The following is a 14,822-nucleotide window of genomic DNA, read 5'->3' as shown; positions in this document are numbered from 1 at the left end:
TCCACCTTTACCTATAGTTTTACTTAAAGAAAACCTAAAGGATGGGTGTACTTCAAGTCCAACTTCACAGCATCTGGAAGCATTGGTAAAGAAAAACACTATCTTTTCATCTGCATAATAGAATTACCATGAACTGTGTATATACTAAGTAATGGAAGTACAATTTGGGCTTGCTTTTCGTGTTATAATTCTTGTCTTTGTCCTGCTTCGACAACCAAAGTGACTATGTCTTCTATGTCCCCTTTATTAGTTCTATCTACCCTACAATACTGTATACACTTCTGTTAAGGCATCAACTGCTGTCCACATACAACTGGATTTTCTGAGCCTGGATTATGGCTCGGTATTGCTTTGAAGCACAGTCACAGTCCTTACCAGAATAATCAATACAACAACTGGGAAGGCTGTGCTGACCTTTCATTTAATTCATTTTTGGACAACTTGAAACAAAATTAAAGTGTTTGTTCATAATACACAACCATTATCTCCTTAAACAGAGCTTACATGATTAGAAGATACATTTTAGATAACATCAGAGATAAAACTCCATATATATCGAGTTACCCATGTAATGGCTGTGTTTCTATTAAATACAACAGAAGATGATAGTGATTGGGGAAAAACTAAAAACCAACAATCCCTTTGAAGAACCTACTAAAAGTATGTACTTTCTACATATAGCTCCACCCTCTAATTGAGCATGATTGTTAGTGAACCATAGCTGATACTCCATTAACAAATAAAGACAACATTTACCTTTGTAACCTAATAGCAGCACCTTTTAAATCCATTGTTGTTATTAAATGTCCATTACCAGAGAGGTAGACATCAGAGTCTACAGCTTTAATAACTGATCCATAGTTATTATCAAAGAATGAGGGTACCAGTGATATTTATAGAGTGTATGTTCATAAAATGAGAAAACTCCTGAGGTAGAAACAGGTAAAGGTTGTAAAAACTTGTAATTGTCCTTTGCTATTACATCTTCAAGAACAACATTGAAACTCCCTGAACAAACAGGACTTTAAAAGTAATTGCATACATAACAAGCACCTTCTTGATAAGCAGAAGTAGACAGAAAAACTACATTTCTTAAACAATACTCCAATTGATGTAGGGTTAAGTATACCAATAAAGATTGGTCCTGCCCTGAGAATGGCAACTAAATATTGGAGTTATCAAGAATATTGTACGATATACAATGAGTGGATACGTAAAGGCAAGGTTGGATGACAAAGGTTTCTCCAAGCCAGAAAAAAAACAAAAGTCGTACCATGGCAATAAGACTGAGGGCTACCAATATTAAAATTGTGACTGAAATGTGAATGTCCACAACAGTTGTTGAATTCATTGATGTATAATAATGTAAAACAAGTAGACCACCCAGGTGAAACAGAACCTCAATATTAGATATAAGCTTGTTTCCATTTATAAGTACATTAGTTGAATCTTTCTTTGTGTGTAAAGCACTGTCAGTCCAGCAGCATTGACAATATGATATGAGGACCGTTTGACATGATATAGGTCTATGATACATTGGTTATGACTAATGATTCCATCATCATTGTATTGGAAATAGACGGAGTTTTATGCTGACATGTTTATGCATAATCTCCATAACTGATCTTGTGATGGATGGTCAAGAAAATGTATCATTAGCTCCATTTCCGATACTTCTATTGGTTTTTGTTGATATACATAACTACTCCAGGATGAAGAAGACATACTCCCTCCGTTGATATTAGAGTCATATAGATTTACACCAATCATAGCAAATCCATATGAATTGTACATGTGAACTTTGAGTGATATTGACCTGACAATGAACAAAGAAATAAAGCCCAGCATGAGATGAAGTGTAATGCAGAGATGACTATTGAGATATTCAATGATTATATTATCTTGTATGGTAATAAGATATGTACCACAATCCTTAAATATAATCGCGATCAAGAAGAGTACTGAAGTGTTGAAAAAACTAGACCTCTTCTGGGTAGCTCTGGGATGGTATCATGAAAGCAGGAAATAACAAACTGATTGTGTTGGAGAATCACTGCGTATATCTACCCTAATAGTCTGGCTACTCACTTGACAGAAGTTACCAGGTGAAATGGTGAAGTTGACTGAACTGTTTAACAAGAACAACAAAGATGTTGAGAAGGACCATGTTGTATTACACAGGTACTGCTCTAAATCTGAAGAGGAGTTAACATGATATGTATTATTACTGTCTCCACTACAAGTACTACTGAAGAGTAGCAAAGAAACAAAGAGTATGACAATGGAGAACTCCATAAAGTCATAATACTTGTTTTATTTCTGCAACAAGTGATAAATGCATTGCTTTCCACTTAATAAGGAAGAAAATTGAAAATGAAATCAACAATCAAGCACAAACGAAAAGTGAAAGTTTAAAGAGATCATGATAAAGCAGTTTTATGTGACTATATATACATAGATTGTGTTATAGTGAAATGACAACTGATAACATCAAAAAAAACACATACACTTTCTATTTTAGTGTCTTAATAAGATGTAGTGTGTAATTAAAGTTAATATCTAGCTAAAATGTCAAAGTGATCAAACACATTAAAACTATCTTCGGCCAGATTTGAAAGTTTGAACATCTTTTAGCAGACAGTTTCAAAACACCCCCTTTCTTAAATTTTCCAGCAGTAAACAGATTCAAGACTAGCAGGTGCTTTTATCTTGCCATCTACCTTGACTTCTAATATAATTATGATATTACCAAAAATAAATCTTTAATTAGTAAAAATGAAAGATTTACTAGCAGCATTACGTTATCATCCAATGAATTGAAAAAAATCAATCTTCTTCTTTTAATTTGCTTTGATTATATTATACAAGTAACTAAATACTAAGTATTTAGCAAATAGAATAATCAAAGTCTAAGCACATATTCATAAAAGATTCATGCAGTCCATATAGGATCATAACAAGCAACAAGATCTTGTTATACAAGCTTTTAAAAGTTTAAATAAATTCTAGAGCATGCAATTACTGTTTCTAAAGATACCATTCTCTACAAACCTGACTAATGATCTCCTACATTTTCTTGTTTTAACCTTCCTTTTAATGGAGCAGCAGCAGTCTGTAATGAATGAACGAAGGGAGACAAGTATAGCCATACAACTGTGCTTGAATTGTGTATATGTAATGTGTTGTGGTTGTAAAATCAAGTAGATGTTAATGATGGATTTAGAAAGATAAATAAATAGTTTTTAAGTTAACCATTTAATTATTAGAAGTGGCAAAATATATATCAGGGAATTTTAGGAAAAGTTCCCTTGACTATCAAGATAGTGAAAATGAAGATTGGTGGGTGATAGGATCGTAGACAAGTCCCAGAAGACATGAAATGTTTTATTCAATGTTTGTATTTTTCAAGATTAACAGAGAAAGTCTGAGAGAATTAAGTAAATTAGGTCACCATTAAAAATAATAAGAATTTAGTTTATCTATCAACATAAAGATATTTGTCCTTATGACAGTGTATTTATTAACTCAAGAAATATACATATCAAGAAGACATTAGACACATACTAATTACATGTTCGTGTCAATGGCGTGTGGAGTCATATGTCTTATGTCATGACTTCTTAGAGTGGAAAAGTATGAACTATTTAATTCCATAGGCTTTTATTACAACACCAGATATGTTTGGCGTAAATAACATATTGTATAGTTTTTCTTTTCCTTCCAAAGTAATAGTCGCTTGTATGGCAATAGAAAAATATTCATTTTTCATTTACTTGTCATATTTGTTTCCTTTATTTTTACATATAAATAAATCTCTTTATTTGTTATAAAGTTGCAGAGTTAAAAATGGGCACAGACAATCATTTTCGCTTGATATAATTTAAAAGTATACATTACTTTTCACTAACCATTTTCTTTGTTTCCTTTTCTTTCTCTCTTTTATTTTTCAGCATTGCCATGTACTGTGGATATGGCATTTTGACTGGTTTAGAACCTTTGCTCCTAACATTTGAAGATACTCTTCCTCACTTTGTCTCTTGTCACTTCCTTCTAATGAACTAGATGCTAGAGAGAGAGAGAGAAGAGAGAGAGAGAGAGAGAGAATGAGATCAGTTAAATATTATGTATTTAATTAAGAGCTAAAATGCTTTTGTCATTATAATTAAGTTTATGTGCCTAAAATTATTGGAATTGTACAGATTTTGTTGCCCATTTTTTCCCTAAAATTTAGTCATATATATATAAAGACATTAGAAGAAAGTAAATCATGAAAACTATAGTAAAATTACTCGTGTCAATATAGAACATTAATACATCATACACCTTTTTATAAATTAGCTAAACATTTGGTAAGATTTAAACACAACATACCAAAAGTTCTGATTTCTTTCATTGCTTCTTGTAGTCAATACCATTTGTATCTAATGTCTGTTTTCTTGTCTCGTACTTATTCTTTCTGGTCAAAGATTCATCCTATAATATAATACATATAATTATTACCATTAATTGTTGAATTCAATTATCTGTCTGTCTTTGTGTTAACTAACTTTGTCCTTTGTATTCCTTTTAGGAAGTTTAGACTTTCTTATGATAGTGGGTTCGTTAAATATGATGACTTCTGGCTCGCGTTTGGGCTTGGCCATGATGACAAACAGAACACATGGATTCACGCTTTACGGAAATATACGGAAACATTTTGAAATTTATATACAAAATGCAATAGGACAACTTCCGTATACCCTACAAGTGAGAAATTTAATATCTAGGTACTTAGGTTGATCGAACTTGGCACCTAAAGTGCAATTTCAGCACTTTATCATAAGTACTGAGATGTATATACATGAATTGTACTTTAGCTATGAAAATTTACAGAAAAGGTTAGTAAATGTTCAAATGAGGTTTGTAAAGCATTAAAACATGTGAGTCCCTTGAAATTGTTACAAATGTGAATTGACTTGAGTACATTTCATTGTTCACTACAATTTTTTTTTTAAAGTCAGGATATGAGATTATTTGAAAGTGTCAATAATAAAACAAAATTTGAAAGATCAAAAGCAAAGAAGGAAGGAATGTTATGTAGTATTACTTCAATATTGTAATCCCCAAGTAAGGAAGCATTCTACAATCTGTTACTTGTGTAAGTTTTGATACATGAGTGATACATTATTGCCTGTAACTACTTGTACCACACAGACACACATATATATGTTATATAATATTATACTGTTATCTATTTATCATGCATGATCCTGTTATTTTCATTCATCTATTTACTATGATCCTATTTTCATTCTCAATATAATGAGAGATACATGTGACAATAAAGATTCAAACCAAATCTCTCTTTTATAACAGTATATTACATGCTATACAATGGATTAGAAAAGCTATATGATCTCTAAAATAGGTAAGTAGTACATATAACAACAGTATTATAATGTGCCACAACAACACTGTCACTCATTATAAAAAAATTATACATATATTCTTTGTTTATTATACTACATTTCTGTTTCCTAATTATTTTATGTTTATTGACTAAAAGTGAGTATGGCTTGGGAGTACATTTCTATACAAACACATGTGCACTTAAGAACATATATAAAGTTACTTTCATTTGTTGAGTTTTATGATATTATGTTGTCTAGTAATGTATTGATAAGTACAAATATATTTACATTAACTTTAATAAATAGTGGGCTTTCTTTTACCTGGTTCTAATTTTCTTGAAGTGTTATTTTGTGCACTCAAACATTTTCAAAATATGTACATTTATATGTTGCAAACTTGTTCAATATTTTTTATGCTAGTTTTGCGATCAATAAATTGAATCTGGAAGACTTGATTACTTACTGGTCTTAACCACACCCAAAAACAAAAACCCATATATTAACAGTTTATCATAGTGTGTTTACTGGTTTTCTCTCTTCATATTAATCTATATATCGTACTTCAACAGTACTAAATCATTAAACAAATTGCTTCTTTTCTTCTTTAGTTTTTAATACTTCATATTCTTTATCTATGCCATGCCATTTGTGTCAAATTAAATATTGCATTACTAGGAGTGACTCACAATTGGCTGTGCATCATATACTTAAGTGTTTGGGGTTTATGTTTGGGGATGTGGCCTAGTAACAGTATAAAATGTAGTATAATACTGACAACACCACTCCATGCACAATCATCAGAACATTTTTACACAAAAGTCACATCATATTTCTCTTTTGATGTAGGAGTATATGTACTAATTTAATTTTCTTTGGACAACAGAAATTATTGTCTATAATTGAACCTGGATTGATCTAATAAAACATAATCACATGCCAGACTATTAGAAATTGCTACAATTATTTATCTTTGCATTTAATTTCCTTGAAAAGATTGACATTTAAACCAACAAATACTTTCTACATGATGATTTATGACCACTTAGCTACATAACCATTTTAGTAGGAGAAATGTGCAATCACAATATCACTAGTATGCACCTTCTTTAACAATGATTCAACTATGTCACTGTAAAAATGGGCCATTTGATCTAACAAATCCACAATCATTTGCATTGCATATATTACAGGATGAGATACTGCAAAGTAGTAAATATTACACTACTATCAGTACTAAAATATACTGATGATGGTTGTGTAGTTAAACTATCAGTGCTATGAGAGTTCTGTTTGAGCATTTCATTAGTTAGATGAAATAAAATCAAGCTGTAAGGGCTGTCACTAAATGTATTCTGCGTTAACATTAACTGTGTATTATGTGTAACTGAGAGCTGTCAATATAATTATATGTAATCTGTGGTAGCTCTGCTGTGTCATTATGTATAAAGGCTGGCACTATAGAATACATAATAGGACATTCCTATACATACTACATACATCCCCCCCCTTTTGGAATTCTATAGTAATTAGTTATAAAAAACAGTTTATGTTGCTAATATTTTTCAATGTATTTGATGAGGATGAATGACAATAACTCACTCAAACCACTATCTTAACAGTGTGTTATTAGCAGTATACTTTAGCTTGAATTTTATAGAGACTTTAAAGCATAAAATCAATTCCTTCTCTCCTTTCATGCATTTTATTCAAACACAATAACAACCATTTTTAAAATATTAACAGGCCTCCATCTCTCATATGAACATGCTGCTTCTTAATTCTATAATGATATGATCATATAGTACTGAATGTAGCTATAACCATGTTCTTCTTTTAACCAGTTGCTCTGTCCAGAAATTTCAGGATTATCTAATCATCTGTAATATGTATAAGGCAATTCAAAACAGATACTTCTTTTTACCGACAAGGGGTCCAGCTGTATAGTTTATACCTTCCATGTTATTGTGACAGCTTACAGTGTGATTATAAAGCTACATAAGTATTGACCATAAAGTGTACTTCTTCATTATACTCTTAGACACACTGTTGTAGAAACAACAACCATATAAGGATATTCTAATTTTAGAATATTGTAGAAGCTATTTATAAATGATGACCATATTAGGATATTTTGAAGGGGTTTTCAGGTTTAACAAAAATCTAACAACTATAGCTATAATAGTGTGTTTCCACTATGTCCGACAATCCTACAAGATGTACTACTACTCTACCAGTAGATAGTCCTAGACTGTCTAACAGACCTACTGAGTCTGAACTAATGGAACTACTTGAACCATTAGTAGAGTGGGAAAAATTTGCTATTTTCCTACCAAAGATGTCAGATCCAATGATAAGAGAGATTGTAAAAGATAAATCATCAATATATCTACAAAAAATGACTCTCTTTTCAAAATGGCTCAGAGTTGACTCTTATGCTACTTGGGATAAAGTAATTGTTGCCCTATCAAAAGCTAATGAACACTATCTAGTCTCAAAAGTACAAGAAAAACCTTATTACCACCATACCACCAGTAGATCACTATCAAGGTGAGTGTATAATGGATATGAAAAGCATTTACGTAAGTGCCTTGTTCTGTTGTAGATACACACAGTCAAAATGACAAATTAGCTGAAACTGATGAAGTGAAAAAAGATGCCAAAGAAAGAAAACTACCCAGAGAAGACACTATTCATTCAACACAGCATTACCAAACTCTAGGGAGCCATAATGAGATGAAAACAACAGAATTACCAGTTAGCTCTGAAGGTGAAGTTGCCACAAAACTTGAAGGACTTAGAAATAAGTTTGCTTCACTAGTACGCAGAGTCAGGCGTTGCCTTGATGACCTGATCAAAACTAGCACTGAATTAAAATTAGCCGATATAGCAATACATATTGAAGAGTTCATAGAAGACACAGGATTGACTGAACTACCAACAATTGATAAATTATTCAATGCAATCAAGCCTCATTATTGCTTTCTTAATTACAAATTAATAGAAAGCATTGTTAATGAGTTTCTTTCTGAAAACAACCTACAAAGAGATCTAAAAGCATATTCAATTGAGCTTAAAGCATTTAAGGGGTCAACTCCACTAAAACATTTCAAAACCTCTATTGAAGAAGCACTGCAAACAGAAGCAACATGTGAAGTTATCATCAAACTAACTGAAACATGGCAACAAGTGACATTTCAAAATTTTGAGAAGCTTATAAAGTACTTATTTTACAAAAAAGATCATTTTTTGACCCACATTCGTGTTGAGCAGGATCAATTTGTGTTAGATTCCTAGCACCTCGCTCACAATCACAATCTCTCATACTTATGGCAGCTAAGAAAACAGAGTTCATGTATCAAGTTGGTATCTTCGAAATGTTCATAAATGACACACCTATTTTAATGGAAGAAGAGAATACAGCTTTCACCTTTGAACAATCACTACTTCAAGCAGCACAAGCTGGTCGTAATAAAGATGTCATATTACTACTGGAACTAGGAGCCAATATGACTACCAAAATGAAGAAGGACAAACAGCATTAATGTCAGCTACAAATGGGGAATATGAACAAGTTGTACAGACACTAATATCATCAGGAGCTAATGTGAATATTCAAGATTATTATGGTAACAATGCACTAATAATAGAATGTAAGAATAACTCATACAACATAGCTGAAATGCTACTTCAAGCTCAAGCTAATCCTAACATACAGCAATATAATGGTTGGACAGCTCTAATGTATGTTAGTGAGAATGGCCATTACAAAGTCATTGAGCTTCTTCTCAAACAAAATGCTGATCCTAATCTTCAAACACAAAATGGTTGGACTGCTTTAATGCTTGCCAGTGAGAATGGCCATTACCAACTCTTTGAGCTTCTTCTCAAAGAAAACGCTGATCCTAATCTTCAAACACAAGATGGTGCGACTGCTTTAATGCTTGCCAGTGACAATGGCCATTACCAAGTCATTGAACTTCTTCTCAAAGAAAATGCTGATCCCAATCTTCTAACAGAAAAAGGACAGACAGCTTTGATGTCAGCTTGTTGGAATGGCCATTACACAATAGTTGAACTTTTACTTAAACAAAATATAAATATAAATCATCAAAAACAGAATGGTTCAACAGCTCTGATAATGGCTAGTTTACAAGGTCATGACCAAGTGGTTGATCTCTTGCTTAAGGAAATGCCAATCCTAATCTTCAAATGCAGTATGGTAAAACAGCTTTAATGATTGCTTGTCAAAATGGCCATTACCAAATCATTGAGCTTCTTCTCAAAATAAATGCTGATCCTAATCTTCAAATGCAAGATGGTAGGACTGCTTTAATGCTTGCTAGTGATAATGGCCATTACCAAGTCATTGAGCTTCTTCTCAAAGAAAATGCTGATCCTAATCTTCAAACACAAGATGGTAGGACTGCTTTAATGCTTGCTAGTAATAATGGCCATTATCAAGTCATTGAGCTTCTTCTCAAAGAAAACGCTGATCCTAATCTTCAAACACAAGATGGTGCGACTGCTTTAATGCTTGCCAGTGACAATGGCCATTACCAAGTCATTGAACTTCTTCTCAAAGAAAATGCTGATCCCAATCTTCTAACAGAAAAAGGACAGACAGCTTTGATGTCAGCTTGTTGGAATGGCCATTACACAATAGTTGAACTTTTACTTAAACAAAATATAAATATAAATCATCAAAAACAGAATGGTTCAACAGCTCTGATAATGGCTAGTTTACAAGGTCATGACCAAGTGGTTGATCTCTTGCTTAAGGAAAATGCCAATCCTAATCTTCAAATGCAGTATGGTAAAACAGCTTTAATGATTGCTTGTCAAAATGGCCATTACCAAATCATTGAGCTTCTTCTCAAAATAAATGCTGATCCTAATCTTCAAATGCAAGATGGTAGGACTGCTTTAATGCTTGCTAGTGATAATGGCCATTACCAAGTCATTGAGCTTCTTCTCAAAGAAAATGCTGATCCTAATCTTCAAACACAAGATGGTAGGACTGCTTTAATGCTTGCTAGTAATAATGGCCATTATCAAGTCATTGAGCTTCTTCTCAAAGAAAACGCTGATCCTAATCTTCAAACACAAGATGGTGCGACTGCTTTAATGCTTGCCAGTGACAATGGCCATTACCAAGTCATTGAACTTTATCTCAAAGAAAATGCTGATCCCAATCTTCTAACAGAAAAAGGACAGACAGCTTTGATGTCAGCTTGTTGGAATGGCCATTACACAATAGTTGAACTTTTACTTAAACAAAATATAAATATAAATCATCAAAAACAGAATGGTTCAACAGCTCTGATAATGGCTAGTTTACAAGGTCATGACCAAGTAGTTGATCTCTTGCTTAAGAAAAATGCCAATCCTAATCTTCAAATGCAGTATGGTAAAACAGCTTTAATGATTGCTTGTCAAAATGGCCATTATCAAATCATTGAGCTTCTTCTCAAAATAAATGCTGATCCTAATCTTCAAACACAAGATGGTAGGACTGCTTTAATGTTTGCCAGTGAGGATGGCCATTACCAAGTCATTGAACTTCTTCTCAAAATAAATGCTGATCCTAATCTTCAAATGCAAGATGGTAGGACTGCTTTAATGCTTGCTAGTAATAATGGCCATTATCAAGTCATTGAGCTTCTTCTCAAAGAAAACGCTGATCCTAATCTTCAAACACAAGATGGTGCGACTGCTTTAATGTTTGCCAGTGAGAATGGCCATTACCAAGTCATTGAACTTCTTCTCAAAGAAAATGCTGATCCCAATCTTCTAACAGAAAAAGGACAGACAGCTTTGATGTCAGCTTGTTGGAATGGCCATTACACAATAGTTGAACTTTTCCTTAAACAAAATATAAATATAAATCATCAAAAACAGAATGGTTCAACAGCTCTGATAATGGCTAGTGTACAAGGTCATGACCAAGTGGTTGATCTCTTGCTTAAGGAAAATGCCAATCCTAATCTTCAAATGCAGTATGGTAAAACAGCTTTAATGATTGCTTGTCAAAATGGCCATTACCAAATCATTGAGCTTCTTCTCAAAATAAATGCTGATCCTAATCTTCAAACACAAGATGGTAGGACTGCTTTAATGTTTGCCAGTGAGGATGGCCATTACCAAGTCATTGAACTTCTTCTCAAAATAAATGCTGATCCTAATCTTCAAATGCAAGATGGTAGGACTGCTTTAATGCTTGCTAGTGATAATGGCCATTACCAAGTCATTGAGCTTCTTCTCAAAGAAAATGCTGATCCTAATCTTCAAACACAATATGGTATGACTGCTTTAATGCTTGCTAGTGATAATGGCCATTACCAAGTCATTGAACTTCTTCTCAAAATAAATGCTGATCCTAATCTTCAAACACAAGATGGTACGACTGCTTTAATGCTTGCTAGTGATAATGGCCATTACCAAGTCATTGAACGTCTTCTCAAAATAAATGCTGATCCTAATCTTCAAACACAAGATGGTACGACTGCTTTAATGCTTGCTAGTGATAATGGCCATTATCAAGTCATTGAGCTTCTTCTCAAAGAAAATGCTGATCCTAATCTTCAAACACAAGATGGTATGACTGCTTTAATGCTTGCTAGTGATAATGGCCATTACCAAGTCATTGAGCTTCTTCTCAAAGAAAATGCTGGTCCTAATCTTCAAACACAATATGGTATGACTGCTTTAATGCTTGCTAGTGATAATGGCCATTACCAAGTCATTGAGCTTCTTCTCAAAGAAAATGCTGGTCCTAATCTTCAAACACAATATGGTACGACTGCTTTAATGCTTGCTAGTGATAATGGCCATTACCAAGTCATTGAACTTCTTCTCAAAATAAATGCTGATCCTAATCTTCAAACACAAGATGGTAGGACTGCTTTAATGTTTGCCAGTGAGAATGACCATCACCAAGTAGTTGAGCTTCTTCTCAAAGAAAATGCTGATGCTAATCTTCAAAACCAAGATGGTTGGACTGCTTTAATGTTTGCCAGTAAGAATGACCATTACCAAGTAGTTGAGCTTCTTCTCAAAGAAAAAAGCTGATCCTAATCTTCAAACACAAAATGGTTGGACTGCTTTAATATCTGCCAGTGAGAATGGCCATCACCAAGTAGTTGAGCTTCTTCTCAAAGAAAATGCTGATGCTAATCTTCAAAATCAAGGAGGTTGGACTGCTTTAATGTTTGCCAGTAAGAATGGCCATTACCAAGTAGTTGAGCTTCTTCTCAAAGAAAAAGCTGATCCTAATCTTCAAACACAAAATGGTTGGACTGCTTTAATATCTGCCAGTGAGAATGGCCATCACCAAGTAGTTGAGCTTCTTCTCAAAGAAAATGCTGATGCTAATCTTCAAAATCAAGGAGGTTGGACTGCTTTAATGTTTGCCAGTAAGAATGGCCATTACCAAGTAGTTGAGCTTCTTCTCAAAGAAAAAGCTGATCCTAATCTTCAAACACAAAATGGTTGGACTGCTTTAATATCTGCCAGTGAGAATGGCCATCACCAAGTAGTTGAGCTTCTTCTCAAAGAAAAAGCTGATCTTAATATTCAAACACAAAATGGTTGGACTGCTTTAATATCAGCCACTCAGAATGACCATTACCAAGTAGTTGAGCTTCTTCTAAAAGAAAATGCTGATGCTAATCTTCAAAACCAAGAAGGTTGGACTGCTTTAATGTCTGCCAGTCAGAATGGCCATTACCAAATTGTTGAGCTTTTACTAAAAGCAAATGCTGATCCCCATCTTCAAACGCATAATGAACAGACAACTTTGATGTCAGCTTGTTGGAATGGCCATTACAAAATAGTTGAACTCTTGCTGAAACAAAATGTCAATCTTAATCATCAAAAACAGAATGGTGTAACAGCTCTGATGATGGCTAGTCTTCAAGGCCATCATGAAGTTGTTGATCTCTTGCTTAAGGAAAATGCCAATCCTAATCTTCAAACACAAAAAGGTTTAACTGCTTTAAAGTTTGCAAATCAAAATGGCCATCACAAAGTTGTTGAGATATTAGAAAAATATGTTGATCAGAGCAGTAGTAGTCACAGTAACAAGTTACCTGAGATGGGTACTGATTCTACAGATGAACTATACATCATAACAGAAACAATGAAGTCTACAACTAGTACATCTAGAGAGAAACATTATAATGTTATTAATAAAGATCAAGATGTCCACCAGCAATTTACTACAACGTTATCGTTGAGACAGAAATTACTACCAGTTATATCACAATCTATTAAACATCCATTTCGTTCTTTTAAATATGAAAAAAAGAGACAGCTCAATAACAGAGACAGCAAAATTGAGATACTGGAACAGAACCTGTTCCAGCAATACAATAAGATAAATGAAGAAGAGAAAGTACAAGACAACCTTCACCTGAATATTTTCATTTCCAATTGACATTGTACATAAACATTAATGTTTGTATTTTTGTTAACATTTATATATATATTAATTTCTATGTTATCATTAAAACTAATTTTTATGTGTAATAAAAGTTCATTATTACAGGATTACCAAATAATATTATAAACTTTTAGGAAGCAAAATTTCTACATACATGGGTTACTAAAGTTTATGAACATCTTACAAACTTTTAGCAGCAAACAAAGTCCAAAATAACCAAAAGACTGGAAAATACTTACTAGTATGATAAATTGAATTTAATCACATGGCTCTAAATACAAGTTTATTACAGTATGCAGGAGCATTCAGTTATGATATTTGACAATTTATAACATTAATTTAGTGACATGAACAATAGACAAAACAAATATAAGAAGTAAAAGGCTACACAGTTAAGATTTCCTGAGAACTTTTATGTAATGAATCAAAATTCAGAATATTTAGCCTCAACTCTTCTTTTAAAGTTATCTCATTAAGAGCTTTATATTTGTGTTATAAGCTCTTTCAAACTTCCATTAATATAACTTGCCATTTTTCTACCAAAGATATCATCTCCAATGATAAAGAGGATTGCAAATGTTTATTCATATTATTATTAACTAAACTCTAAAGTGCTCTTACATCTTTAATGTAAAATTATTAATTAGGTTCTAAGATTGGTATAGGGTCTAGAGTGCAGTTTAATTTCAGGGCCCAATAAATTAAGGACATTGATTCATTACCAGCTCTCAAGAATGACTCTATAGTTGTAGTTCAGAGAATGGTTGAGAATGCTGCTTTTCTTTAATGCGTTCAGGAGAAGATTGTAAGACTTTCTACAAAGTTATTAAAGTTATTTTAATTTTTAAAATTGTTAATTAACAAGATCTCAACAAACGACACAACTTCATCATAAACACTATCAAAATATATCAAATAATAAATTTAATTTGTAAATTTCACTTAACAATAGTTATCAAATTAGAAGAAAATGGTAATAATATTAATTTTAT

The 14,822-nt window shown here is 32.8% G+C and overlaps 1 protein-coding gene across 1 annotated transcript; it reads left to right on the top strand.

Annotated features, from left to right (window-relative positions):
* Positions 1-9,129: 9,129 nt before the first annotated feature.
* LOC121391081 (ankyrin repeat and KH domain-containing protein 1-like) lies at positions 9,130-12,458 on the top strand. The gene is made up of 2 exons (XM_041522833.1): positions 9,130-9,428; positions 9,734-12,458. The coding sequence occupies exons 1-2, from the start codon at positions 9,130-9,132 to the stop codon at positions 12,456-12,458; spliced, it is 3,024 nt and encodes a 1,007-aa protein (XP_041378767.1).
* Positions 12,459-14,822: the final 2,364 nt, after the last annotated feature.

Source organism: Gigantopelta aegis, unplaced genomic scaffold, assembly GCF_016097555.1.
Source record: "Gigantopelta aegis isolate Gae_Host unplaced genomic scaffold, Gae_host_genome ctg1618_pilon_pilon, whole genome shotgun sequence".
In the NCBI taxonomy this organism is placed as follows: Eukaryota; Metazoa; Mollusca; class Gastropoda; order Neomphalida; family Peltospiridae; genus Gigantopelta; species Gigantopelta aegis.
The sequence above is the reverse complement of the archived record's forward strand: the minus strand, read 5'-3'. Positions and strand labels throughout refer to the sequence as shown.